This window comes from Lynx canadensis, chromosome E1 (genome assembly GCF_007474595.2).
Source record: "Lynx canadensis isolate LIC74 chromosome E1, mLynCan4.pri.v2, whole genome shotgun sequence".
In the NCBI taxonomy this organism is placed as follows: domain Eukaryota; kingdom Metazoa; phylum Chordata; class Mammalia; order Carnivora; family Felidae; genus Lynx; species Lynx canadensis.
Genome location: NC_044316.2, coordinates 5,908,267 through 5,934,121, shown reverse-complemented (window position 1 = coordinate 5,934,121; position 25,855 = coordinate 5,908,267). Strand labels below are relative to the sequence as shown.

The following is a 25,855-nucleotide window of genomic DNA, read 5'->3' as shown; positions in this document are numbered from 1 at the left end:
TTGATTTTTCTATGCTCTCCAAATCTATAAGCAAGCCAAAAACAGGAGGAAAATACCCCAATTCAATTAGAGATAAAGTGAGAAAATGTGGTTTATGAATATATTTTCTCCATCATCTGTCAGTGGTCAATTTATAAACTGAATGGACATATTATCCACCTGTGACGTTGATTTAAGAAAGGTCTTCTTAGAGCAAAGAATGAACATACATGACCACGTTAAGCTAGCTCAGGAAAATCAGATAGAGGGTCTTATCTATTTTTCCTTTCTATGTGGCTGCTTAAGGATCACAGTTTACTTTTTATTCCAAGCTGACTTCACTCTGGGGAGGGAGAACACTAAACTCCCGTGCTGCACTGCCCCACTAGCTTATCCCAAAGCAAAAGTTCACACCAGCATATAAAATTTCACCTGTAATAATCCTTTTTTTTTTTTTCCAACGTTTATTTATTTTTGGGACAGAGAGAGACAGAGCATGAACGGGGGAGGGGCCGAGAGAGAGGGAGACACAGAATCGGAAACAGGCTCCAGGCTCTGAGCCATCAGCCCAGAGCCCGACGCGGGGCTTGAACTCACGGACCGCGAGATCGTGACCTGGCTGAAGTCGGATGCTTAACCGACTGCGCCACCCAGGCGCCCCTGTAATAATCCTTTTTATCATCATATGTCACTAGGAATCCAGACAGGCAACGGCAGGAATCAATTTCTTTCATATATACGATTCTGCATATATTTTCATTCAATTAAGGTAACTTGGAGAGCCTTCCGGTAATCTGTTACCACTAAACGGCACTCGTGAATGACAAGAAGGCTTTTACTGACCATTTGTATTGATGCAGAGACAGCCTGCCCTCAAATGTGAGCTGCTCACTGCTGTAAAGAAGGGGAATACGAGCCTTTTTCCGGTACCTTCCACTACCTAATGCAGAAGGAAAGCCTTATTTCAAAGATAACTCCCCCAATTCTAAAACACCAGCGGTGGCTCAGCAATCATTTACTAACTGCATAGGAGGGGGGAAAATCACACTATACCACTTTTAAATAGTCATCGTTTATCACATAGCCACCGTTTATATTTCTTTCTTCAGGAACAGTCAGTATTTGAACACCAGCATCTCCCCATGTGGAACCTAAATGTTCATCCGGATGACTTCTGACCATGGTAATGAGATCCAGCACTCCAAGGACTCAGTATTTTTCCTAACAGCACCTGCCATATCTCAGCAACACAAATATTTCCTGAATAAATGGACAATCCAAGGTCAGGTTTTGCTTCACTTTTCCCCCTCATTGATCAAAATACCTGCAACTAGAAATTAAGTTCTCTGAAAAAGTTAGCCAGAAGCTTTAGCTAGAGAAATGCTCCCGACAGAATTGCATGACACATGAATAGTCCACCATGTTACCTGCCTTCTATAAATGGAAGTTTTTGAAAGGTTAGAATTGAAGTAAGATTAATCGAGAGAGTAAATGGCAAAGAGGCTATGTCGTATCCCCTCTGCTTCCGGAATATATGGCACACGAGAGTATCAGTTACTGACAAACTGTGCGAGACCAAATCAGTTTCAGAACACCATAAAGGGGAGACTGCGATAATTTAGTTACAAGATGGGTAACTAAACAGGAATGGTAAGAAAGAAGAGCTGGTTAAGAAACTGCTATTACGGAAGGGTGAAGAATGACGCCTGCTGGACAAGAACACACAGTCACTGAAAAGGTTAAGTGCTCACTGGAACGCAGGAGCTCACCAAGCTTTTTTATACCCCGGTTGAGAACTCATACTTACTTCTATTCTCACCAAACTGCCTTTTGAGGACTAATCCTGGTCCCCAAGTAATGGGAAGGCGAAGCCCTACAGGACCTGAGCCATCTAAGCACTGAATGCAAATTAATTTTCAGCAAGGCTGGACTCCAGTTTGGAACTGATCTTAGTTTGGCAGAGCTGCTTTCCCATAACCCACGGATTCTTCCTCACCAAAACACGTCAAGAATTATTTGACATGTCCTTTAATCATCTTCAGAGATTAAGAAGTTTTAAAAAAGCTAAAAAACCCTGGTAATGAAGAGGTCAGCTCATATTCCAGGGTGTGGAGACAGATTTCCAGTTTTAATTCTCTCAAAGTGCAGAAAAGCACAATAAACGTCTGTGTATACGTGCGTGCCCACATACACATACGTTCGTATCCTGCAACACTGGTACAGCTAAGTCAGAGAGGATTAATGCTTCATTTAATTTGCATTCGTTGGTATGCCCCAAACACAAATGTTGGGTTTTGGCTGATCACAGCTACTATTTGAAGAGCCCACAGATATTTGGCAGTATGGGTTAACCAGTACCTCACAAAATAATTTGGACAGAAATCATCAACGATGGCCAAAAACAACAGGTGAAAAGCTGATGGGGAACTTTCTCCTATAGGAATCACATGGACAGCACCTAAAACCCAGCCATTAATCTTAACAAGAGCTACAGTCAGAAATCATACGCCTTCATAGGGCACCTGGGGGGCTCAGTCGGTTGAGCATCCGACTTCGGCGCAGGTCATGATCTCGCGGTTTGTGAATTTGAGCCCCGCATGGGTTCTGTGCTGACAGATCAGAGTCTGGAACCTGCTTCGGATTCTGTGTCTTCCTCTCTCTCTCTCTCTCTCTCTCTCTCTCTCTCTCTCTGCCCCTCCCCTGCTCACACTCAGTCTCTCTCTCTCAAAAATAAATAAACATTTGAAAAAAAAAATTTTAAACATCATGTGCCCCCTGATGTGAGGCAACAAGAAATACCCAGCACCACCTATAAAGCGTTCTTGCCAAAAATGCATATCTCTATGTGATCAAGCCTCTCCACCTAACCACCAATTAACAGAAACTACAGGGCAAGGAGACACCCATGAAACACTAATGACTAAAAGGATGTAATCAGCCAAATGTGAAACGTGCAAAACGCTACAAAATGCATGACCAGTTTTTTCAGTGAATAAATGGCAAAGAGAAAAAAGGGGGAACTACTATAAAGAAACAGCAATAAAATGCAGAATGTGTGGACCTTGCTGAGATCTCAACTTGAACAAATCAACTGTCAACATGCATCTATATGGCATTTGAGGAGATCTGAGGGGCTATCTGATAATATTGTTTTGTTTCTTTAACAGTGTGATAACCGCCTGAGGCTCTGCATTTAAGAGTCGTTATCACCGACAAGGCATGTGACTGACATAGATGTGGCCAGAAAAAAATGAAATAATGATAATCTGAACTTGCTTGAAGATATTTCAGTAGAGATAGGTGTAGGGAGGAGGAACACAAGAAATAAGATTGGCCATATGTTGGGGCGCCTGGGTGGCTCAGTCGGTTGAGCGCTGGACTTCAGCTCAGGTCACGATCTCACGGTTCGTGAGTTCGAGCCCCGCATCGGGCTTGCTGCTGTCGGCACGGTTCCTGTTTGGGATCCTGTCCCCCTCTCTCTGCCCCTCCCCTGCTTGCGCTCTCTCTCAAAAATGAATGAACGTTAAAAGATTTTTTTAATAAAAAAAGAAAATCATTCCTATGAGTACCCACTGTTCTCTTTCAAGAATAAGACACTATTGTTTATAGCATATAAACTTGACCAGACCAGGGTCACTCACTAGCCGGATGACTTTGAAAAATTTCCTTATTAACCTTTCTGCGCCTCAGTTTCCTCACCCATACTAGTTACTATACCAACCTCACAAGGTTGTAAGGATTAAAGGAGTTAACAGAATGTGCTTAGAACAGGGTTTGGCACACAGTGAATGAGCTATTATGATTATTTCTGCCACACAGACTGACTCTACAAGTTCAATCTCTCAAAGAACATAAGCTTCTTCAGAGTAGGCTCTACATCTAACTCTTCTTGAAAGACCCCAGGGCCCCTTATCATTAGCAGTATATGTGTCTGTCAAGTGTTTCATTTGTGTCCATTTATTTAATCTTGGAAGAGGTGCTCTAAAGGGGAGCGAGTATGCTTACATACACTTGATTTTCATTTCTGATTAATGTTCACCTAATTCTACCTAATGATCAGATGAACAGCAACCCGGGTGTGTTTTAAGTTTCTTCTAGTACATCTTTTCATCTAGACACTTGTGTCTCAATTTTGAAAGCACTCGTAAAATCATGTCGTGAGAATTTCAAGTATTTACTATACCTTATTTGAAAACCATCACCCTCAATTTATAAGCTAAATTGAAAACCACTTTGATGGGGCGCCTGGGTGGTTCAGTCGGTTAAGCATCCGACTTCGGCTCAGGTCACGATCTCACGGTCCGTGAGTTCGAGCCCCGTGTCGGGCTCTGTGCTGACAGCTCGGAGCCTGGAGCCTGTTTCAGATTCTGTGTCTCCCTCTCTCTCTGACCCTCCCCTGTTCATGCTCTGTCTCTCTCTGTCTCAAAAATAAATAAACGTTAAAAAAAAGAAAAAAAAGAAAACCACTTTGATGGGGCGCCTGGATGGCTCAGTCGGTTGAGCGTCCCACTTCTGCTCAGGTCATGCTCTCCCGGTCTGTGAGTTCGAGCCCCACGTCGGGCTCTGTGCTGACAGCTCGGAGCCTGGAGCCTGCTTCCCATTCTGTGTCTCCCTGTCTCTCTGCCCCCTACCACCCCACTCATGCTCTCTCAAAAAAATAAACAAACATTTAAAAAATTAAAAAAAAAAAAAGAAAAGAAAAGAAAACCACTTTGATGAATTGGAGATCTGGTTGGTAACACCTTCTGGAAACTTTCCACATCACTTCTGCCCCGTATCTGTCCAGCCACAAAAGTTTTGTCAAACAGCCCTGCACTGCTAATAGCGAAGTTCAACTGGCACATGGGAAACTTTCTGCACTGTGGGAGAATCACTCATTTTTTTCTCATGCAAAAATATCACACATTAAGTTTCTCTGAATGATTATTAAGGTGCAATGGCTATTCAAAACCTTCTTTCTTCTAGCAATGAAAACCATGTTTCAGGAGAAATGAATGTTCCCATTGCTTTCCAGATCAAAGACAATCAGGCAACATTCCCCTTGGAATGGGAGGAAGTACGAAGGGAATATGTGCATGTCGCCTCTGCCTCCACCGTCACTGCAACTCTTGGGCTTTAATTTGTAAAAAGCTGTTTTCAAGCAGATGGATTTTCCATTGGCAGTTTTACCACGAGGCCCGTGAAGATAGTGATGAATCTCCTGGATGCTAGTCGGGCTTATGGCAAATCCTACAAGATCTCATTTTTCGACTGAATTCAGCATATAAACTTAAAAATATAAATAAACAGAGGTGCCTGGGTGGCTCAGTCAGGTGGACATCTGACTTCAGCTCATGTCATGACCTCACAGGTTTGTGGGTTCAGGCTCCATATCTGGCTCTCTGTTGTCAGCATGGAGCCTGCTTTCGATCCACTGTCTCCCTCTCTCTCTGCACCTCCCCTGTATGTGCTCTCTCTCTCTCTCTCTCTCTCCATCTCAAACATTAAAAAAAAAATCAAACCAAATAATAAAAATAGAAATAGAAGTAATTCTATAGAAATTTAAATAAAACTTGTTAATCTCCAATACCAGCGTTGTTTCTTATGACTGCTGAAAAACATAGCTGAGCTTAATAAATTCCAAATGATAAAATTGTAGTCACTGTGTAGATTTTTTGCTACATAAAATGGAAAATTAGAAATTTAATCAGGTGTGGGGCGCCTGGGTGGCTCAGTTGGTTGGGCGTCCGACTTTGACTCAGGTCATGATCTTGCAGTTTGTGGATCTGAGCCCTGCGTTGGGCTCACCATTGTCAGTGGGGTGCCCACTTCTGATTCTCTCCTGCCCCCCTCTCTGTCTGCACTTCCCCTGCTTGCGCTCTCAAAAATAAATAAAACATTAAAAAGAAAGAAATTTAATCAGGTGAATTTCCTAAGCTCTTAGTGTAAAGGTAGAATGGCTTGACTCCCCCTCCACGTCTTCCTTCGCCTGGTTTACTACACAGCCTACTTCCAATACAATCAAATACTCTCTTGAGCAACACATCATCTTTTACAGACACTTCTTATCAGGTCAGTAAACTTATTAATGACTTCCTCAAATTTCTGCATTCACAAAACATCCTTCCTCCTCTTTATTGTTTCCTTTTTACTATTACCAACTTAAAACCAATTAGGTATCCTTATTGTAAAAGAGTAGTTTCACAATTAAATGAGAATCTGTGGTTAGAATACCTCCACTTTTTCCTCCAAAAATATTCTGATGTGCAGTGTTACCAAAAGCAATCACTACCTGTAATCTAATTTCTATTAGTGACTTCAAGAATAAAAGTCAGCTCTGGAGCACATAACTTTCTACATAAAGCGCCTGTCGGGGCGCCTGGATGGCTCAGTAGGTTGTGTCTGCCCTGTGATTTAGGCTCTGGTCATGATTTCAGGATTCATGAGCTCAAGCCCCACATCGGGCTCTGTGCTGACAACTCAGAGCCTGCTTGGGATTCCCCCCCACTCTCTGCCCCTCCCCCATGCTCTCTCTTTCTAAATAAATCAAAAGAAAGAAAGAAACGAAGAAAGAAAGAAACATCCTGTTGCTTATGCAAACATCCCCAAGTAAAACAATTTTTAAAAGCTACTAAAAAAGTTTTGAAAGCTACCAAAAGTATAAAAGCTACAAAACTCAATACTACCCAAATTTGTCTTCAGCCAAGAGACCCCTACAGTCATGAGATCCTTAATGAGTCTTCTCATCCAAATAAGAAAATCAGAATGCTAACACACTAGGGTAAATTTGACATCTATGAAAGCACTTCTCAAAAAGTGTTTCTAGGTAAATCTTCCCCCACCAACAAACAAACAAACAAAAACAAAAACAAAAACACTGGTTTTATAAACCAAAGCAAATCATGTTCTAAAGAACCGTGTTTACAAGTTCCCTGATTAAAGCCATCGAGATATGATCATTCAAAACTTGGTCATAAGTCACATAAACACCTTTACAAGTACAGAATCATGATCTCCAAATGATGAATGATGAATTAATCAACCTTCTAAGCATAAGCACTCTCAATCAGAAAGAGTATCTTTCCCTGAAGTAGTCTTTCGTTTAGACTTCAGAATAATTTGACAATCCAACAGGGTTAAGAGAAACATAACACCATTGTCTTAAATAATTGTAACTTCATTTGTTTACTTATTACCTTAAATACATACTAACTTCATATAGAAAAAACCAAAAAGCAAGTAAATGCAAACTATAATTGATCAAAACAAGGCCATGAGATGCAAAGTGGATTTTTATTGACGATCTGTAAAAATCCGGTTCCAAAATTAAAAGTGATCTCACACCGTGTGCGAAAACACCCCCCACACATTTCCAATAAAGCTCCACTAACTTGTAACAGGCAATTGTGATACACTCATTGGAATAGTGATAACACAGTATGAAAAACAAAAACTATGTGAAAGTCAAACAATGGGAAAAAGTGAATCCTTCAGAGCTTCCATTAGTCATCAGAATCATCTTACAATAAGTCTTTCTGACTTATGACGGAGAATCAATCAAGCACGTGAGGCCACTGCATGCACTCACTGGGTTCTTCACGATAATTCTGTGCTCTTTGCGCTCCGTCCCCTCCTACAACTACCGTATGCACAGAAGTGTTTTTAATGAACTAAATCTAAGTCCTTCTGAGAATTCTGAAACATCCTGAGAATAAGATGGGAGATTCTGGCCCTACAGGAGGTCCTATTCGATGAGAAAACGCTACCTGCACGATTTCAAGCCCTTTAGTTTTAAAGAGACAGTGACCGCCTTTAACATAAAGTCAATGTCTATATCCCAAACGTAAGCCTGGTTGTCTACAAACATTACAAAGTTGTACTTTAATCTTTAGGACAGGACCGATCTTGGAAAAAAGTTAATGTATGTAAGCAACTGGAAAGTTAAACGTTTAGTACAAAAATAAATACCGTCAACTTAGAGCCGGCCATCCCTACCAACATCCCTGCTCCAACCCTCCCTTTACTTGAGTCTTCCGCTGAGGTCCCAGCCCGCAGAGAGCTCTGCTCAACTCCAAAGTAGGGCAGGCCCATCGCTGGATCTTTGAGCCCCGTTCTCCAATCAGGAAAGCAGCTCTCAGGAGACCCATGGCACCCCCACCCCCACCCCCACCCAGCCCCATGCTGCTCTCTCTTACAACAGCAGGGCAGACGTGCCCTGTACCCCTGCCTCCTGCACCACCTCACCCTGTGTTCAGCTGCTAATCAATCTGTAGCATCAGCAGCTGAACACTCAGAATCAAACCCGGATCAACTCAGGTCCACTACACTAAGAGTCAGCAAGGGCAGGGACCTATTCATTTCCGGACCCATCGGCTCCCCCACTTTCTGGTACCTAGGCATGCAACAGGTGCTTCGTGAATGAACGTATCAAACGGCGTTGAATCCCAAAAGCTGGAACACAAAGAGGAGGATGTCCCAAAGTGAGAGGGGGAAATAAAAAAGGAGACGTGAGAAGGCAGTCAATGTGAAGAGGCAGTGAAGACAACCCAGAAGTGAGAATCAAAGCGGGAGTATTATATATATATATGCTTCCTTGTTCGATTCTTCCAGGTTCCAGGCAGGCAGCACCACAAATCTGCCGTTTCTGTAACAACGGAGAAGGGACAGAACCATTTAGACAGTCCAAAGGCACTTTTAATCTAGCCACAGAGCTTTTTATGGACACTGCGTACACAACTTTAAGCTTAACAAAATCAGTACATCTCTCTGGTTTTACGTCCACAACTGGACTAAGTTAGAAAAAAGGGCAACAATGTGAATGCAGCTTTACATTTTTTAAATGTCAGCATTTTTCTTAGATTAAATGTTGCCAATATAGAAAAACTAAAAATTATAATATAGAGAAACATTTTGTTAAAATATAAGCGAAAGCAAAAAATTATCATAGTAAGTGTATTAAAATTAAAATAGCATAAAATAGAAGTTGTAACTTCATTATACACAGATATATATCAAATATGGGCAGGCAATTGTACAATATCTTTAGTTTAAGGTAAGAGAAGGATAATAATGAGCCGATTAAAAAATGGTGATCCTAGGGTCTGGCTGCCCTACTCTGTGTCATGAGTGAGCCATTCAAGAAATACATTGTTTGCTAACTACATTTCAAAGGAAGTCACAATGTTCAATCAATGGAAATTATAAACATTTTGATTCCATCGGAAAATGTTAGGGGTGCCTGGGTGGCTCAGTTGGTTAAGCCTCTGACTCTTTTTTTTTTTTTTTTTTAATTTTTTTTTCAATGTTTATTTATTTTTGGGACAGAGAGAGACAGAGCATGAACGGGGGAGGGGCAGAGAGAGAGGGAGACACAGAATCGGAAACAGGCTCCAGGCTCTGAGCCATCAGCCCAGAGCCTGACGCGGGGCTCGAACTCACGGACCGCGAGATCGTGACCTGGCTGAAGTCGGACGCTTAACCGACTGCGCCACCCAGGCGCCCCAAGCCTCTGACTCTTGATTTCAGCTCAGGTCATGATCTCACAGTTTGTGGTTCGAGCCCTGCATCGGGCTCTGCACTGTCAGAGCCTGCTTGGGATTCTCTCTCTCCCTCTGTCTCTCTCTGCCCCTCCCTCGCTTGCTCACGCGCTCTCTCTCACTCACTCTCTCTCTAATATAAAAAAATAAACATCAAAAAATATTTTAAAAAATTATTAAAACAGTACATCTTAAATGTTCTCAGCACAAAAAAGAGTATTAATTATGCAAGGTGAGGGAGGTGTTAACCCTACAGCGATCATCATTTTGCAACATACAAGTTATCACATTGTACACCTTAGGCTTACATAATTACAAGTCAATTACATCTCAATAAAGCTGGGGGAGAAGAAGGATGTGTACCAAAAAGTGGCCACCATTCTTCCTCACTCTGTAAATAAATAAGATGAAACTAGTTACATTATACTTGGGGATTTTTTTTTATGTTAACTGAAGAATAGTCTCCTTGAGTGGGGAGTTCTTAACTGCATTTATACAAATGATATTTAAGTTTAAAAAGTGTGTGCTGGGGCACCTGGGTGGCTCAGTCAGTTAAGCATCTGATTTCAGCTCAGGTCATGATCTCGTGGTTCGTGGGTTCGAGCCCCGGGTCGGGCTCTGTGCTGACAGCTCAGAGCCTGGAGTCTGTTTCAGATTCTGTGTCTCCCTCTCTCTGACCCTCCCCTGTTCATGCTCTGTCTCTCCCTGTCTCAAAAATAAATAAACGTTAAAAAAAATTTTTTTAAATAATAAAAAAAAATAAAATAAAAAACAAAATGCGTTTGCTGGGGCGCCTGGGTGGTTCAGTCAGTTAAGCATCTGATTTCAGCTCAGGTCATGATCTTGTAGTTCATGAGTTCGAGCCCTGCATCGGGCTCTGTGCTGACAGCTCAGAGTCTGGAGCCTGCTTCAGATTCTGTGTCTCCCTCTCTCTCTGCCCCTCCCCCACTTGCGCGCGCGCTCTCTCTCTCTCTCTCTCTCTCTCTCTCTCTCTCTGTCTCTCTCTGTCTCACAAATGAATAAATGTTAAAAAAAATTTTTTAAACAAATAAATAAATAAGATGCATTTGTTGGGGGCATCTAGGTGGCTCAGTTGGTTAAGTGGCTGGCTGGCTCCTTATTTCAGCTCAAGTCATGATCTCATAGTCATGGGATCGAGCCCCACATCAGGTTCCACACTGAGTGTGGAGACTGCTTGGGATTCTCTCTCCCCGCCTCTCTCTCCGCCTCCCCCTCCTCTCAAAACGTATAAATAAATTTTAAAATGTTTTTAATGCATTTGTTTTAGCTTTATAAGTTTTGCTTGTTATTGAATAGAAAACTTACTCTGCATTCTTTTAAGACTGGTGTCCTAATAGAGAACACTAGTCCAATTGAGGTAGGGGGAGGCAGGAGGAAGAAACAAGCTTCGTTTCAAAGAAAAAAATGAAAACACTCTATGTGTATAGTTCCAAAAAAATCAATCTTAAATCATGAAATCTCTGAGTACCATGAAATACTCTGCACCACAATCTTAAAAGAGAACTTTCCTCAGCTTGTAGTTTGCATTATGGTGAAATCCAAATACCTATGCATATCTTTTCATAACTCATACACATAAATATACCTTTCCATACCTGTATACATCTTTCCAAATCTACTATGATTTCTATACGTATATACATCTGAATATCTGTAAGTTATCTGCACATCTATATACAACTTTCTATACCTACAAGCATTTGAATACCTGTATGTATCTATTTCAATTTTGAGCAAAAACAATTTACAATCAAGAATAGATTATTATTATTATTATTATTATTGTATTTGGAAAAAGAATGAGAAATGGAAGCTCTTTGAGTGTAACATCGCCATGGTTGGTTAGTTGAAACAGTCGTGGACACATTCCCAATACCAAGATGGATATGAAAAAAAATAAGTAGCATAGGACCATAAAATTTGTAGCTTACTTTGTGCCTTTTCACAGAAGTTTATCTGAAAGCCTAAAGTAAAAGAGATAAGTTCCAGTTCATTGACTGTAAATCAAACAAACCAAAATTAGAACATGACATTGCATTCTTGTATCACATTTGAATAAAACTGATTCAGGAACAGTTCGAATCACATACCCCCCACTAGCAAAGTGAAAACTCTAACACGTGAGCTTTCTTTTAAAAAGTCAGCTCTCTCTGGGGTAGTACTTTATTAAATGAAGCTGAAATTAGATTGAAATTCTAAATTCTGCAATTACCTTAATGTTTCACATCTATTGGATGAACAGAATAGCCATTAGCCCTTGGAAGTCAAGAGTAACTTTTAAAGTAATCTTATCAATGCTTTCAATCTACAAATTCAGAACATGTTACAAGTGACTTTTATTAACCCTAATTGCTGACTTAACACTGTCTGTGATTAACTACTACCCCTGATTCAAAAGCTTCAAAAGCAGTTCATAAATTACGAAATCTAAACCAAAGCAACATTTTCTAGTCAATTCGCTAACCTCACTGGTAAAATCATGAACTAATGGTAAAATCATTACTGAGGTAAAATCATAAAATAATGATTAACTACTCAACTTCTTCTAGGAGGCCTGAGAGGGGGTGGTGTCCCTAGGAATGATATGCAGGGTGGGACCTTACAAGTTACAGGAAGAAAACCTGTGAAATCTCCTTAGGAACGTGAGCACATTTCCCAAATCCAGCTGGACCTGATTACGCCTTATGTATTCATTTATATAGATGTTATTTTTTTGTAAAATGCACCCAGTAAAATAAGCTGTTGACAACAAAATATTTAAGGTTCTTAAATAAAATATTTAAATATTCTTAAGATATTCTTTCACCCCCTTGGTTTAGGGGGTGAATGCCTGGTTTTCTCAATAGTCCACCTATGAGTGCGTTTATTAATGCCTTCAGAAACCACATGGGAAATTCAGAATGAGTATCACTACTCATTCTGTATTTATGGGAATTCAACCAAAACTTCTAGGAAAAGAGCCAGGACTAAAAGAAGCATGTGTTTAAGTACTCTCTCCCATCCAATTATCAGAATGCTTAGGATTCTAAGATAAAGATATCACCTATCAGGTACAATACCAGAAAAATCCCAACGTAGCTACTTTGCCCAAGAGTAACCCACCGCTTACTAGCTAACCACACAAATGCCAACACAGGGGGAGTGGGCACCGGGGAGCTCCGGGCTGGAGGACCCAGGCTAAACCTGGAGGCAGCTACCCCTCAAGTTCAACTTGCTGCCCCAGCTCCGAAAAAAGTCGGAGATCCGTGGCCCTTGTAAGCCTAAGCAACTAAAAGCCAGCCCAGCCACCGTCCCACGGGCCCAATGAGGTGAACACAGGTCGGAAGGAGAGGAAACTGGCTCTCTGTTAGCAGCAGTGGCATAGAGAGCACAGAGGAACCCCAGCCTCAGTTCGGAAGGCGGGTCTCCAGCTCTCCCTGCTGAGCTGAAGGCAAAATCCACCTGACAGCTGGAGGGGAAACTGATGAAAGACTGAAACAAGTTGAAGGCAATAGTCACTCTTCTCTTTTCAGCTCTAAATATAGTTAGTGTTCGCTACTAGTTAGCAAAATTAAAGGGAAGCAGGAGAGGAAAACAAAATAACAATATGAATGGAGAAAGGAGCAAGAAAAATAAACTTGAAAGATACAAGAAAAAGAAGGAGTTGGGGCTGTTTGCACAACTGTTAAAAATAAGTTACAGGGTAATTTTAAGAAACAGAAAAAAAATGCTTAAATGTATATGTAACTGATAATGTTACAATGTCACCAATTACTGATCTAACCACATGGGAGGTTAAATCCACCTTAGATACAGGAATCAACGCAGGTAGATAAAAAGGGAGGAGGCTGAAATGCTCACCACCTAAGTACAGACTTGTTCTTTTTATCTAGTTACGGATACAGTGACCAGGTGAACGGATCTGTCCATCTCTGCATTACTTCTCCCTCAGAAAAGACTTGCGGGTGGCTCAGTGGGTTGAGCTGAGGTTCAGCTCAGGTCACGATCTCACAGTTCATGAGTTCGAGCCCCGTGTTGGGCTTTGTGCGGACAGTGCGGGTGTGCTTCAGATTCTCTGTCTCCCTCTCTCTCAAAAATAAAAATTTTTAAAAATAAAATTAAAAAAGGCTTGCTACCAGACGCGGAGTTTACAGGCAAGGAGGGTTAAACTAACTCAAACATAATGGCTCACCTTGGAATCCCACTTAATCCTATCAATTAAACCAGACAAAAGGCTATTAGCTAAATCTTTCTAGAGCTCCCCTAGCTCATTAAACTCAAAGGGCAGGGAGGGGCCAAGGGGACCACCAGCAACCTCGTCCGAGAACAGAAAGGTTGGAGGAAAGAAATGATGAGGAAAACTTCCAATATTCTCAGCTTTATAAAAAGCCAGTTTGTGGCTAGGCTATAATTAGTCCATCACTATTCATTCACAAATGTTCAATTTTTGAGGTCACCCGTATCTCAATTCTGTCTTTCCACGCACTCGCTTCATGTACTACAACTCCAGGAGCACGAGGTACCAGTTCAATCTGTTGCTGGTAACCAGGTAATTTTGAAAATCTCAGGGGCCTCCTCCCACTTTTTTATCCTGGTATCTGTAGGCTGGGACTAAATTTCACATGATCCTCCACCTTGAATCTTTTCATTTTATCTGGTCCCAGGTAAGTTTATTTGCATTAAATCTTAACCCTCCCCCCACCCAACCAAGACTAAATACCCAGATGTATACATATGACAATGTGTTAGGAAGCGGTCAAGAGAATTGGAGCTCTGTGGGGCTTTCTCCTCCCCTTTCAAACTGGGCCACCCTCTTTCCCACACTCCTCCTCAACCTCACGCTCTTACCCCAATCGTGAGAGCCCTTCACTGGCCAGGACTGGAAACCGACCATTATGGTATCTGCCAGACAAAGTGAGCTTGTCTGCATTAGTTTACAAGGCCATGTAGGAGGTGAGCAAGTGTATACAAAAACAAAAGGCAGAGAGTATTTGAGAAAGTAGAAGACAAAATAAAAAATGTTAATCCAGGGTCCTAGTTCCAACTGTGAAAGTCAAGTCATTTCACCTGAACCTCCGTTTCCTCCTTTAACTATAAAATTAAGAATAATAATGAGGGGGGTGTCTGAGTGGTCCGGTCAGTTAAGCATCCCACTTCGGCTCAGGTCAGGTCATGATCTTGCAGTTCCTAAGTTCGAGCCCTACATCGGGCTCTGGAGCCTACTTTTTTCTCTCTCTCTCTCTCTCTCTCTCTCTCTCTCTCTCTCTCTCTCTCTCTCTCTCTCTCTCCCTCTGCCTTTCGGTGGCTCACACTCTGTCTCTCTGTTAAAAATAAACATTAAAAAAAACTTAACCAAAGCAAAAATGAGCTATTGGAACCTCATCAAAATAAAAACCTTCTGCACAGCGAACGAAACTATCAGCAAAACTAAAAGGCAACCGACAGAATGGGAGAAGATATCTGCAAATGACATATCAGATAAAGGGTTAGTATCCAAAATCTATAAAGAACTGATCAAACTCAACACCCCCAAAAAAACAAATAATCCAGTGAGGAAATGGGCAAAAGACATGAACAGACATTTCTCCAAAGAAGACATCCAAATACGAATCAAAACCACAATGAGATAGCACCTCACACCTGTCAGAATGGCTAACGTTAACAATTCAGGCAACAACAGACATTGGCGAGGATGCAGAGAAAAAGGATCTCTTTTGCATTGTTGGTGGGAATGCAAGCTGGTGCGGCCACTCTGGAAAACAGTATGGAGGTTCCTCAAAAAACTAAAAATAGAACTACCCTACGACCCGGTAATTGCACTACTGGGCATTTATCCACGGGATACAAGTGTGCTGTTTCTAAGGGACACATGCACCCCCATGTTTCTAGCAGCACTACTGACAACAGCCAAAGTATGGAAAGAGCCCAAATGTCCATCGATGGATGAATGGATAAAGATGTGGTGTGTGTGTGTTTGTGTGTGCATATATATATATATATATATATATATATGTATTGTGCATATATATATACATATACATATACATATATATATATATATGTACATACACACGATGGAGTATTACTCAGCAATCAAAAAGAATGAAATCTTGCCATTTGCAACTACCTGGATGGAACTAGAGGATATTATACTAAGTGAAATTAGTCAGAGAAAGACAAATATCATGACTTCACTCGTACGAGGACTTTAAGATACAAGACAGATGAACATGAAGGAAAGCAAAATTAATAGAAAAATAGGGAGGAGGGGAGCCTGAGTGACTCAGTCAGTTGAGCGTCCAACTTTGGCTCAGGTCATGGTCTCAGGGTTCGTGGGTTCGAGCCCCGAGTCAGGCTCTGTGCCGACAGCTGGGAGCCTGGAGCCTGCTTTGGATTCTGTGTCTCCCTCTCTCTCTGCCCCTCCCCTGCTCACGCTCTGTCTCTCAAAGATGAATAAACATTAAAAAAAAAAAACCAAAAAACAGGGAGGGGGACAAAACATAAAAGACTCTTAAATATGAAGAACAAACAGAGGGTTCCTGGAGGGGTTGTGGGAGGGGGGATGGGCTAAATGGGTGAGGGGCACTAAGGAATCTACTCCTGAAATCACTGTGAAATCAGCACTATATGCTAACTTGGATGTACATTTAAAAAATAAATAAATTTTTAAACGTTAAAAACAAACAAGAATAGTAATCAGGTAATCTTATCTTAGAATTTGGGAACAGTGTGTCGACACCTGCTATGCCTGTGAAACGGCCCCGTGGAGCTTTGCATTATCCCGGGTCCCCTTCTCTGGGTTGATGGTATAACCCAGCGAGGGTGCGGGACAGGGGCATCAGTGGTTTCCAGCTCCCCCGGCAGTGCCTTCCAGCTCCCTCACAGCCGAGTGTGGCACTGCTGAAAACGGACTATGGGCCACAGTATCCATCCACACTGGCGTAAAGAAAATCAGAGCCTGGGGCGTCCGGGTGGCCCGGTCGGCTGGGCGTCTGGCTCTTGATTTCAGCTCTGGTCACGACCTCATGGTTTTGTGAGTTCGAGCCCTGGATGGGGTCTGCGTTGACAGTGCAGAACCTGCTGGGGACTCTCCCTCTCTCTGACCACCCCTCACCTGCTCCCACTCTCTGTCTCTCTCAAAATACATAAACTTAGAGAGAGAGAGAGAGAGAGAGAGAGAGAGAGAAAGAAAGAAAAAGAGAAGGGAGGGAGGGAGGGAGGGAGGGAGGAAGGAAATCAGAACCCCCTTACTGGGTCACGCCAGTACCCAGTAGAGCAAGCTACCCAGTCCTGCTTCCAACAGGAGCAGGAGGAGCCTCGTGTGTGCTGCCTTCCAAAATCAACCTCAAAATTGTGGCATGTGGCCCCAACTGCGGAGTTATTCAGAGTACATCATTAGGGCTCTAACATCTAAGGGCTGATCTCAGCTTGTCCAAAAGTTGTGTTTTCGTTGTGCTCAAGAGTGCTTTCCGCGAGATTTGCTTCCTGCCTCCCCTTGCTTCACCATTCACTAACCGAAAAGGGGAGCCACCCTAATTCACTAATTCCAGCTTGCCTGCCTCATCCGGAACCATTCGTGATTTCATAAACACTGATCAAATCCGGGGTGCCTGCAGAGCTCAGCTGACTTCAGCTCAGGTCAGGATCTCACGGTTTGTGGGTTTGAAGCCCGCGTCGGGCTCTGTACTGACAGCTCGGAGCCTGGAGCCTGCCTCAGATTCATTCTCTCTCTCTCTCTCTCTCTCTCTGCCCCTCCCCCGCTCATGTTCTTTCTGTCTCAAAAATAAACAATTTAAAAAAAATAGCGATCAAATCCTCTCCAAAGTTGTTTTTAACTCGGGATCTTGTCAGTCCTCCTAAGCCATTTCTTTTTTCTGCCTGTGGCCAATAAACTACCCCATTGACTCTTTGGCTATGTAACTAAAGGCTATATTATCATCTCCAACCTGTTCACTGAAGCCCCAGTGTACCTGGGCGGGGCAGTTTATGACTGTGACTGCGGCAAGTATCGAACCTCCGTGAGCCTCCATTTTCTCATCTGTAGAACACAAGAGTACTACCCAAAAGTGCTTTGTGATGATTAACAGATCTAAAATGTCCAGCACTGCGCCTAGACTAGAGGTTATTACTACCACAGTAATTACTCCTGGTCCCTCCCTCAGGTGAGCAATGGCTGTGGCACCTTCCCCATCGGGACCAGCTCCGCCTACACAAAACCAGTCCCCCTCCTTTTACTTCCTGTCACCCTAAGGGAGGAAACAGGGAGGGACTCCAGACAGCACGGGGATCCCCACCCCGGGCTCTACATTCTGCCACAGCCCTTCCTAGACACAGCCTGGTGTCCTGGTGTCCACGAAGGTGGATAGTTTCCCTGGCAGGACCCCAACCCAGATCTCAGGGATACTGGCATCCATCAGGGGGAGCCACTTAGTGTCACTTAGTTTTTTCAGCAAAGTCAGACAATGAACGCATTACCAAATATGTCTGGCAACGCCTTTCTGGTCTCCCCCCTTTTAAAAATTTTGTCGGAGCGATCTTTGGTAAGCGGAAACAAGGTAGGCCCTGAAAAAGCTGCTGTGGTGTCTACCTCGATCATCTTTCCACGTCGTGGAGAATGAGGTGCCGTTCAGGAATCCAGCTGTAGCAATGGCATCGTCTTTCCAGGGGCCCATCTTGCGTCAACTGCTAACCGATGCTCCCTTTGACTGTGTAGCCCCAAATTAGGCAGATCTTGTCACTCCTGGCCCTCGAATCATTTCGAGAAGCACACGTTACTTCTCAACTTTGCCAGGAGTGTGAGGAGACACATGAAGACTGTGTCTCCTCTTCTGGAGCTGGGGGGATAAGGGTAGAAAGAAAGCAGAGACAGTCACTTGCCCCAGATGACAGACCTAGTCAGGATGGTGACATCAGTTATGAACTCTTTTGCTAACTGGGTTCCTTTGCCGTGGCACATGTAGTGTTGAAAGAGTTCCACTACCTTTCACATCTATACTGCCCGCCCTGGGCCAATGCGTAATTAAAATGTTCCAGGGGCGCCTGGGTGGCTCAGTGGGTTAAGTGTCTGACTTCGGCTCAAGTCATGATCTCACAGTTCGTGGGTTCGAGCCCCGTGTGGGGCTCTGTGCCGACAGCTCAGAGACTGGAGCCTGCTTCGGATTCTGTGTCTCCCTCTCTCTCTGACCCTCCCCTGCTTGCACTCTGTCTGTCTGTCTCTCTCTCTCTCTCAAAAGTAAACATCAAAAAAAAAAATTTTTAGGGCGCCTGGGTGGCTCAGTCGGTTAAGCATCCGACTTCAGCTCGGGTCATGATCTCACGGTTCGTGGGTCCGAGCCCCACGGGGGGCTCTGTGCCGACAGCTCAGAGCCTGGAGCCTGCTTCGGATTCTGTGTCTCCCTCTCTCTCCCTCTCTCTGCTCCTCTCCCACTCACTCTGTGTCTCTCAAAAAGAAATTTTAAAAAATTTTTAAAAAAAGAAAAAGAAAGAAAAACGCCCCCTAATTCAAAATGCTGCTGTCGACCCTCCAGCAAGTTTAGAACTGTGACATAAAAAGGAGCATCAGGAAGGACAAGGCTCCAGAAACAACCCAAACATGGCTGGCGGCTTAGAGCTCCCACCCCCTGACTGCAACTTAAAATAATCTCCCCTTTCTATTCCTGAATCTGCATCTCTGCTGGCAAACATTCTTCCCTCAGACCTGATGGCTGAAATGACTTAGAGCTCAGGGAACCTGTGTGAAACTGTGTTATTGACCAGGAAGAAGAAAGGCTGGGTTAAAACCTGCCTCCATTGGGGCGAATTACCTGAAGTGGTCAGTTCCCTAATCTACAAAAGGGGACTGTGCCCACCTCCGCTTCGAGGGTGCTGGTGAGCATCAAATTAGGTAGAGACCATGGAAAAGACCTGTGTTAACTATCAGTTTCCCTTCTTAAGTTTAAACCTGAATTACAGTTTCCCAGGTTGTGTAATTTGGGCCGCATCTCTACCTCTGAGACATGGAGGTCGCAGAGGAGACTGACCGGATTACGTATGAAGGAGCTGTGATCTCCTGACCCCTAGAAATCAGGGAAACTCTATGCGCCCAAATCCATCCAGCCTCTCTGATTAGGTAAACAAAGCGGAAGGAAAACAGAGACATTTCGGAAAGAAGAAAACAGGACTCAAAACACAGGGTTAGCTAATATCCCATCTCAAAACAAGTTTCAGGACACATTCACTAGAAAGCACGTGAGAGGGAAAGGTGAGAAAGTGTGTTGAAAGCATGGTTTTTCTACTTTTTTGTCTTTGAAGATCAGGGTTGCTTGATTTTTAAGAGAACACAGAAATGCAGTGTGCTTTGCGGGGGGACCAATTTGCTATAAGCTGCATTTGTTTCAGGTTATGTCAAATAAATGGTAGAGAAATAGTACTCAGCACACTGGGAAGAAAAGGCAAGAAATTCTAGGGTTTGGAACTATATCCACTGTCTGCACAGTTCAGTTCTTTAAAATCCAGATAAAGGAATCTCCACGTAGTTCTTGAAAACCACAGACTAACTGGTAAAACAAATAGTCAAATATAATCACAGGGTGCTTCCCACATCTTTTATGTATTTCAATATTACTGGGAGAAAAAAAAGTGCATTGATTTTAAATCTTCATTTTTTTCTTAACAGATAAGCGTCATTACACTTGAAAGTTTTGTGTGTTTATTTTTGCATTTTTTTTTTATTGAGGTATAGCTGACATTACATTAGTTTCAGGTGTACAACTTAATGGGTCGATACGTGTATATCTCCAAAAATGGTCACCATAGTAAGTCTTGTTAACATCCACCGCATACACAAACAACTTTTATTCTTGTGATGAGAACTTTTAAGATTTGCTGTTAGCAGCTCTCAAATATGCAATATGGCATTATTAATCATAGCTGCCAGGCCGTACATTATTTTGTGTGTGTTTAAGGACAATCAAGCTATCATCTTTTCACTTAAAATGGTATTTATATGGGTGCCCTGGTGGCTCAGTCAGTTAAGCATCTGACTCTTGATTTCGGCTCGGGTAACGACCTCACAGCCGTAGGACTGAGCCTCGTGTCAGGCTCTGCACTGACAGCGTAGAGGCTGCTTGGGATTCTCTGCCCCCCCCCCTCAAAAATAATAAACATTTTTTAAAAATTGATATTTATTAACTGTTCAGGTGAAGCTAAGTGGGTAAGGACTGGACTGGTCCATAAGTTTTGTTACACATCTGCATTTAAGACCCAAGAAAAAAAAAGGAAAAACTGCCTGCCTAGAACAGCTCATTAGGAGAGGTACCTACAATGTATACTTTATATTATATACAATGTATACTTTGAATACTACAATGTATACTTTAGGACTATTTCCTGTAACAAGTACTTTACAAATGCCTCCAGAACTGATCCTTCAGAATCAATTGCAGGTTCTAACTATTCTAACCACATTTAAACCACCAGAGTAAAGTTTAAGGAAGTTTTATATATTCCTCTGCTTTAAGTCTTCTAGAATAAACTTCTTGTGTTTATGAGAGCTTTCAAATCTATACATTTTAAGCGAATCGTAACTCAAGGAGGTAAATAACCATGTCTAATAATAATCCTTTTTTCTGATAGTTTATAATTTTCCAAACATTTCCATGTGCATTACTCTAATAACGTGACCCTCACAACAGCCCAGCCATATGGGTATTATTCCTATTTTAGCAGATGAGAAACTCAGAGTTCAGAAAAGGTGAGTAAATGCCCCAAGTCACAGCGCCTGCAGAGGAGTGAGCAGTTTCCTGAATCCAGGTATTATAAAGACCCATCAGGGATATTCTTAAAGGAAAGGCTCAATAATGAAAAGCAGAAATCAGCAGATTAGTGAGAAGGGTGGGACCCAGTAATAATGAAGCTAAAGAAACTGTGTAGTAGATCATGAGGGGTTAGGGACTCATCTACTAATAGTGAAAGAGACTATTAATGACACCATATTACAAACAACGCATTGTTGCTATTAACAATGATGATGGAGGGAGGCGCCTGGGTGGCTCAGTGGGTCAAGTGTCCGGCTTCGGCTCAGGTCATGATCTCACAGTCCGTGAGTTCGAGCCCCGCGTCGGGCTCTGTGCTGACAGCTCAGAGCCTGGAGCCTGCTTCGGATTCTGCGTCTCCCTCTGTCTCTGCCCCCCAAATAAACATTAAAGAAAAAAAAACATTAAAACAATGATGATGGCTAACATGTATCACATCCTTACTATGTCAGACCCATGCCCTACATGCATTCACAAAGAACCTGTGAAGTGAGCATTATTCCTTCCTACTTTCCAACTGAAAACCTGAGGGTTAGAGAGGTTGAGTATCTTGCCCTAGGTCACAAAAATCTTAAATCCTGACAAGGGGATTCAAATCCAGGACTCCAGAGCTCCTAAATGTTATGGCATTAGGGAAACAATACTTCCCAATGTGGACCACACTCTTGGGTCACAAACGTCAAGCCATGAAAACAGTGTACAGGGTTATCCAGTGCCCAGCACAGAGCTTATCACACAGAAGGACCTCGCATGTCTGTTAGGTGAAATGTATTCCATAAGTCCTGAAACTAGCTGTTTGAAAGAGGAGGGTCATTAACACCTCCCAGGAAGGCAATGTTTTACAGGGCAGCAAGTAGAAACAGCTTGGAGGAAGGGGGTGGAATATACCAAACATCTTCTAAGGGTCTGAAGCCCGATCTAAAACCAAAGGTCTCTAGCAGAGGAAGCATGAAAGGTTGGGCTCTAAGCATACAAAGTAAACAAAAAAGGTCCTCAACTGCTCTTTAAGCTCATGGATTATAACCTGGATTGCACTAGACAACGTCCGGCGACTTTCAGGTGCTTCTCTTCGTTCTGAGTCAGCAAAAAAAGGTTCAAGAACAAGACACTTATAACTAGCAGGTTCCTCAGCCAATCAAGGCTAGACATGATGCTGGTAAAAGAAAATTCATCAATAATCCAAAGAGAGGCCTATGTCCGCCTTCTCCCTTTTAAAACTAGGTTCCGCTTGTTGGAAAGGTTACTAGACATCAGAACACAGAGGTGGCGGAGAAGAATGGAGAGCCTCAGAATATTGCCCAACCACAAGGGCACCGCAAGCTCTTCCCCATTCCGGAAGCTTCACACACACACACACACAGTGTCCCCTCTGCCCGGAGCACGACAGTCATCTTTCCAGACAGGTCTTCTCTACCCCTCTTATCGAAGCACAGCACACACTCCTCTTATCTTCCCTCGCAAAACCCCGCTTGTTACCTTCCTAACACTCTTCTCCGTGAGTAACTTTTCTTATGTACCTGCGGACTGTCTTTCCTGCCCCGTCTCATCAGGAGGGAGGAGAATGCCCAACTAACTCTCTGCTGTATACCCAGCACTAGAGTCTATGCCCAGCACTGGGGAGCTCAACATTTTTTAACCAAAATAATAATAATAATAATAATAATAATAATTAATGTATACAGCTTTTTCAAACTATCAGCATCCCTACCCCCACCAAAATAAACTCCCCACCACACACACACACACACACACACACACACACACACACACAAATGCACTATTTTTATAAGCTTTAGAAGTCACCCATTTTGCAAAAGCCATACAATCCTAACCTGTCGTTTTTCCGCCTCATTTCCAGCAACAACTGGACTGGAAAGCGGTCCTTATCAGAAAACCCATCTTTTACGTCGTCTGCATACACTCACATACACATTGGGCTGTGCAACACAGCAGCGGCCAACAACTACTTCGGTCTGAATTAATCATGAGGGCCTGCACAGAAAGTGTCCTCGGAGCTCTGACATCATCCCGTCTGTACATCACCATTCTTTACGTGTATTGAAATGATCTCCCAGGGAGCGCAACCAGCCGGGAGGGAAAACTTGAGGGCATCCTGTCTCTGCTTTCCTGAATCACGCACCCTCTCATCGACACGAAGACCCCAAGGCGGTTGAGACAGACCCGGACACGCGGCTCAAGACGCAGCAAGGAGCCCTGTCGGGAAGGTTCTAATCAGAGAGGAAAATGTCACCATGGTGACACTGACCGCCCAGGGTATCGCGACCCATTCTGCTGATAATGTAACACAAGCGGTTAGCTGAAGTCGTCCAAGAGGTCGCTGAGATTCCCGGTTTTAAAAATAACAGGACTCCCCCGAAATCCCCCCCGAAAACTTAAGGGAATGGCCCCTGATGGGCTGGGGAGGGGTGGGGGTGGGGGGGGGCTGGTGTTTTCACAACACCCCCTCGGTCAGCAGCCACGCGGATTTGAATTCGCCTTCCCAGTGGGGGAGAAGCACTAATTCATTAAGGAGGCGGCGGCCTCGGACGTCCAGACACGACCCAGTACCACTGGGACCCCCTGCCTTTCTGTCTCCTGCGTCTCCCCCATTGAAACCGAATCCAGGGCTCTCGCGTATTTGCGGATATTTCGAGCCTGTGCCACGCCAACGCGGTCACCCCGGGCCCGACGGCCGTCGGAACTACTAACCTTACAGGTGGCACAGGCCGGAGCAGCCCCTCCCCCACCCCACCCCCGTCCCTCCCCCCTCCCCCCTCCCCCTCCCCCCGCCCCCGCCCCCGGGGAAAGTTTGCAGGCGCGGGGGGTCCCCGCGGGGGGCGCCCAGTCGGCGGGCGGGCCCGGCTCCGGCGGCGCCCCGCGGGGAGCCAAGATGGCCCTGCGCGGGGCCCCACGGCGGCGGCCGGCGGCGGGGCGAAGGTGGGCGCCAGGCCGGGGCGCCGGTGACCGCAGCGCCTCGCCGCTACCTGCGGCGGCGCGGCCCGGCACGCGTGGATGCCAGCCCGGCGCGGGCCCGGAAACGCGGGCGGGGCGGCGCCAGGTGAGCGGCGGCGGCGGCCGGGGGCGGCCGCGGGGTCGGGCCCGGGCCAGGTGGGCCTCCCGCGGGCCCGGCGGGGGCCGAGCGGGACGGGGGCTGGGGTGGAGGCGGGGGGCTGCGCGCGGAGGCCGCGGGCCGGGGGGCCTGCTGCGCGGGGCCGGGGCAGGGCCGGGCGCGCGGCGGGCGGGGGGCGCGGGCCGCCCCGGCGGCTTCCTCGGCCGGGTCCGGGGGCGTCCGCGGGCCGCGGGGACAGGCCGCGACGACGCCGACGGCCGCGCCGGGGGGGCGGGGGTCGCGGCGCTGGCGCGTTCCTTACCCTGCATGCTGCTGACGGCCGGGTGGCCCGGCGCCGGGGGCCCCACGGGGCCCGGGGTGCCGCTGCCGCTGCCGCCCCCGGAGCCGCCGCCGCCGCCGCTCGGGCTCGGAGCCGCCATTGTTGGGAGTGAGGAGCCGAGCGGCGCCGCGGCGGCTGCAATGCAGCAAGCTCGGCCTCTCGCACGGCCGAGGGGCGCGGCCAGCGCCCGCCTCGGCCACGCCCCCCCGGCCCGCCTCCGACACGCCCCCGGACACGCCTCCCCGCGCGCGCACGCGCGCGCGCGCTCCGGAGCCTGACGCCGAGCCGCGCCAGCTGCGGAGCCGCAGAACCGCCCAGGGCGCGGGTGCCCGGCCCCGGAGGAAGGCGGCCGGGCTGCCCCGGCGCTGCGGGCCGGCTCGCGGGGCCTAAGGCGCTTTGCAGCAGCGTTTACGAGCGCGGGTGCGCCGGGGAGGTTAGGGGACGCAGAGCTTTCGTCGCTCCCGCAGAGGCCTGCGACCCCAAGAAGTTTACGGGCCCCCTTGCTGGAAACCACAGACGCCGATATCAGACCGGGTCGAGCTGAACAGGACCCCCGGGGTCGTGCTTCCTGTCCAGCCTCTGGCAGGGCACTTCCAGAGGGCACGCTGGCTCTAGCTGTGGTCCCATCAGGAGCCCCTGTTAAGCTCCGCCCAACACCCCAACCCTCCACGCTGACCTGGGGGCTGGCTGCTACGGGGTGCTACTCAAAGCGACGTCTCCGGACTCTTCTCCAAACTGTGAATCAGAATCTACATTCTAAATAATATCCCCAGGAGGGGCGCCTGGGTGGCTCGGTCAGCAGTTAAGCGTCAGACTTCGGCTCAGGTCATGATCTCACAGCTCATGAGTTCGAGCCCCGGGTTGGGCTCTGTGCAGACAGCTCAGAGCCTGGAGCCCGCTTCGGATTCTGCGTCTCCTTTTCTCTCTGCTCCTCCCCTGCTTGTGCTCTCTCTCTGTCTCTCAAAAATAAATAAACGTTAACAATTTTTTTAAATGATACCAGTATCTCTGAGTAATTTGTATGAACCTTAAATGTGAAAAACGGTATCTGAAGCCCCCAACGCTCCCTGGCCTCCCAAAATACACTATTTACATCCCCAACTCCCCCTCAACACACACTGGGTTCCTTTGCCCACCTGCTCTACACCGTAGAAGACCAGCCATGGTCATTATTACCAAC

At 45.3% G+C, this 25,855-nt stretch overlaps 1 protein-coding gene across 1 annotated transcript in view; it reads right to left on the bottom strand.

Annotated features, from left to right (window-relative positions):
- The window catches only part of MAP2K4 (mitogen-activated protein kinase kinase 4), a 139,678-nt gene extending 114,903 nt beyond the window's left edge, over window positions 1-24,775 (bottom strand). The window contains exon 1 of the mRNA XM_030295062.1: window positions 24,658-24,775. Coding sequence (XP_030150922.1) covers window positions 24,658-24,775 — 118 coding nt within the window. The remainder of the gene's footprint in view (window positions 1-24,657) is intronic.
- Between the last annotated feature and the right edge of the window lie 1,080 nt (window positions 24,776-25,855).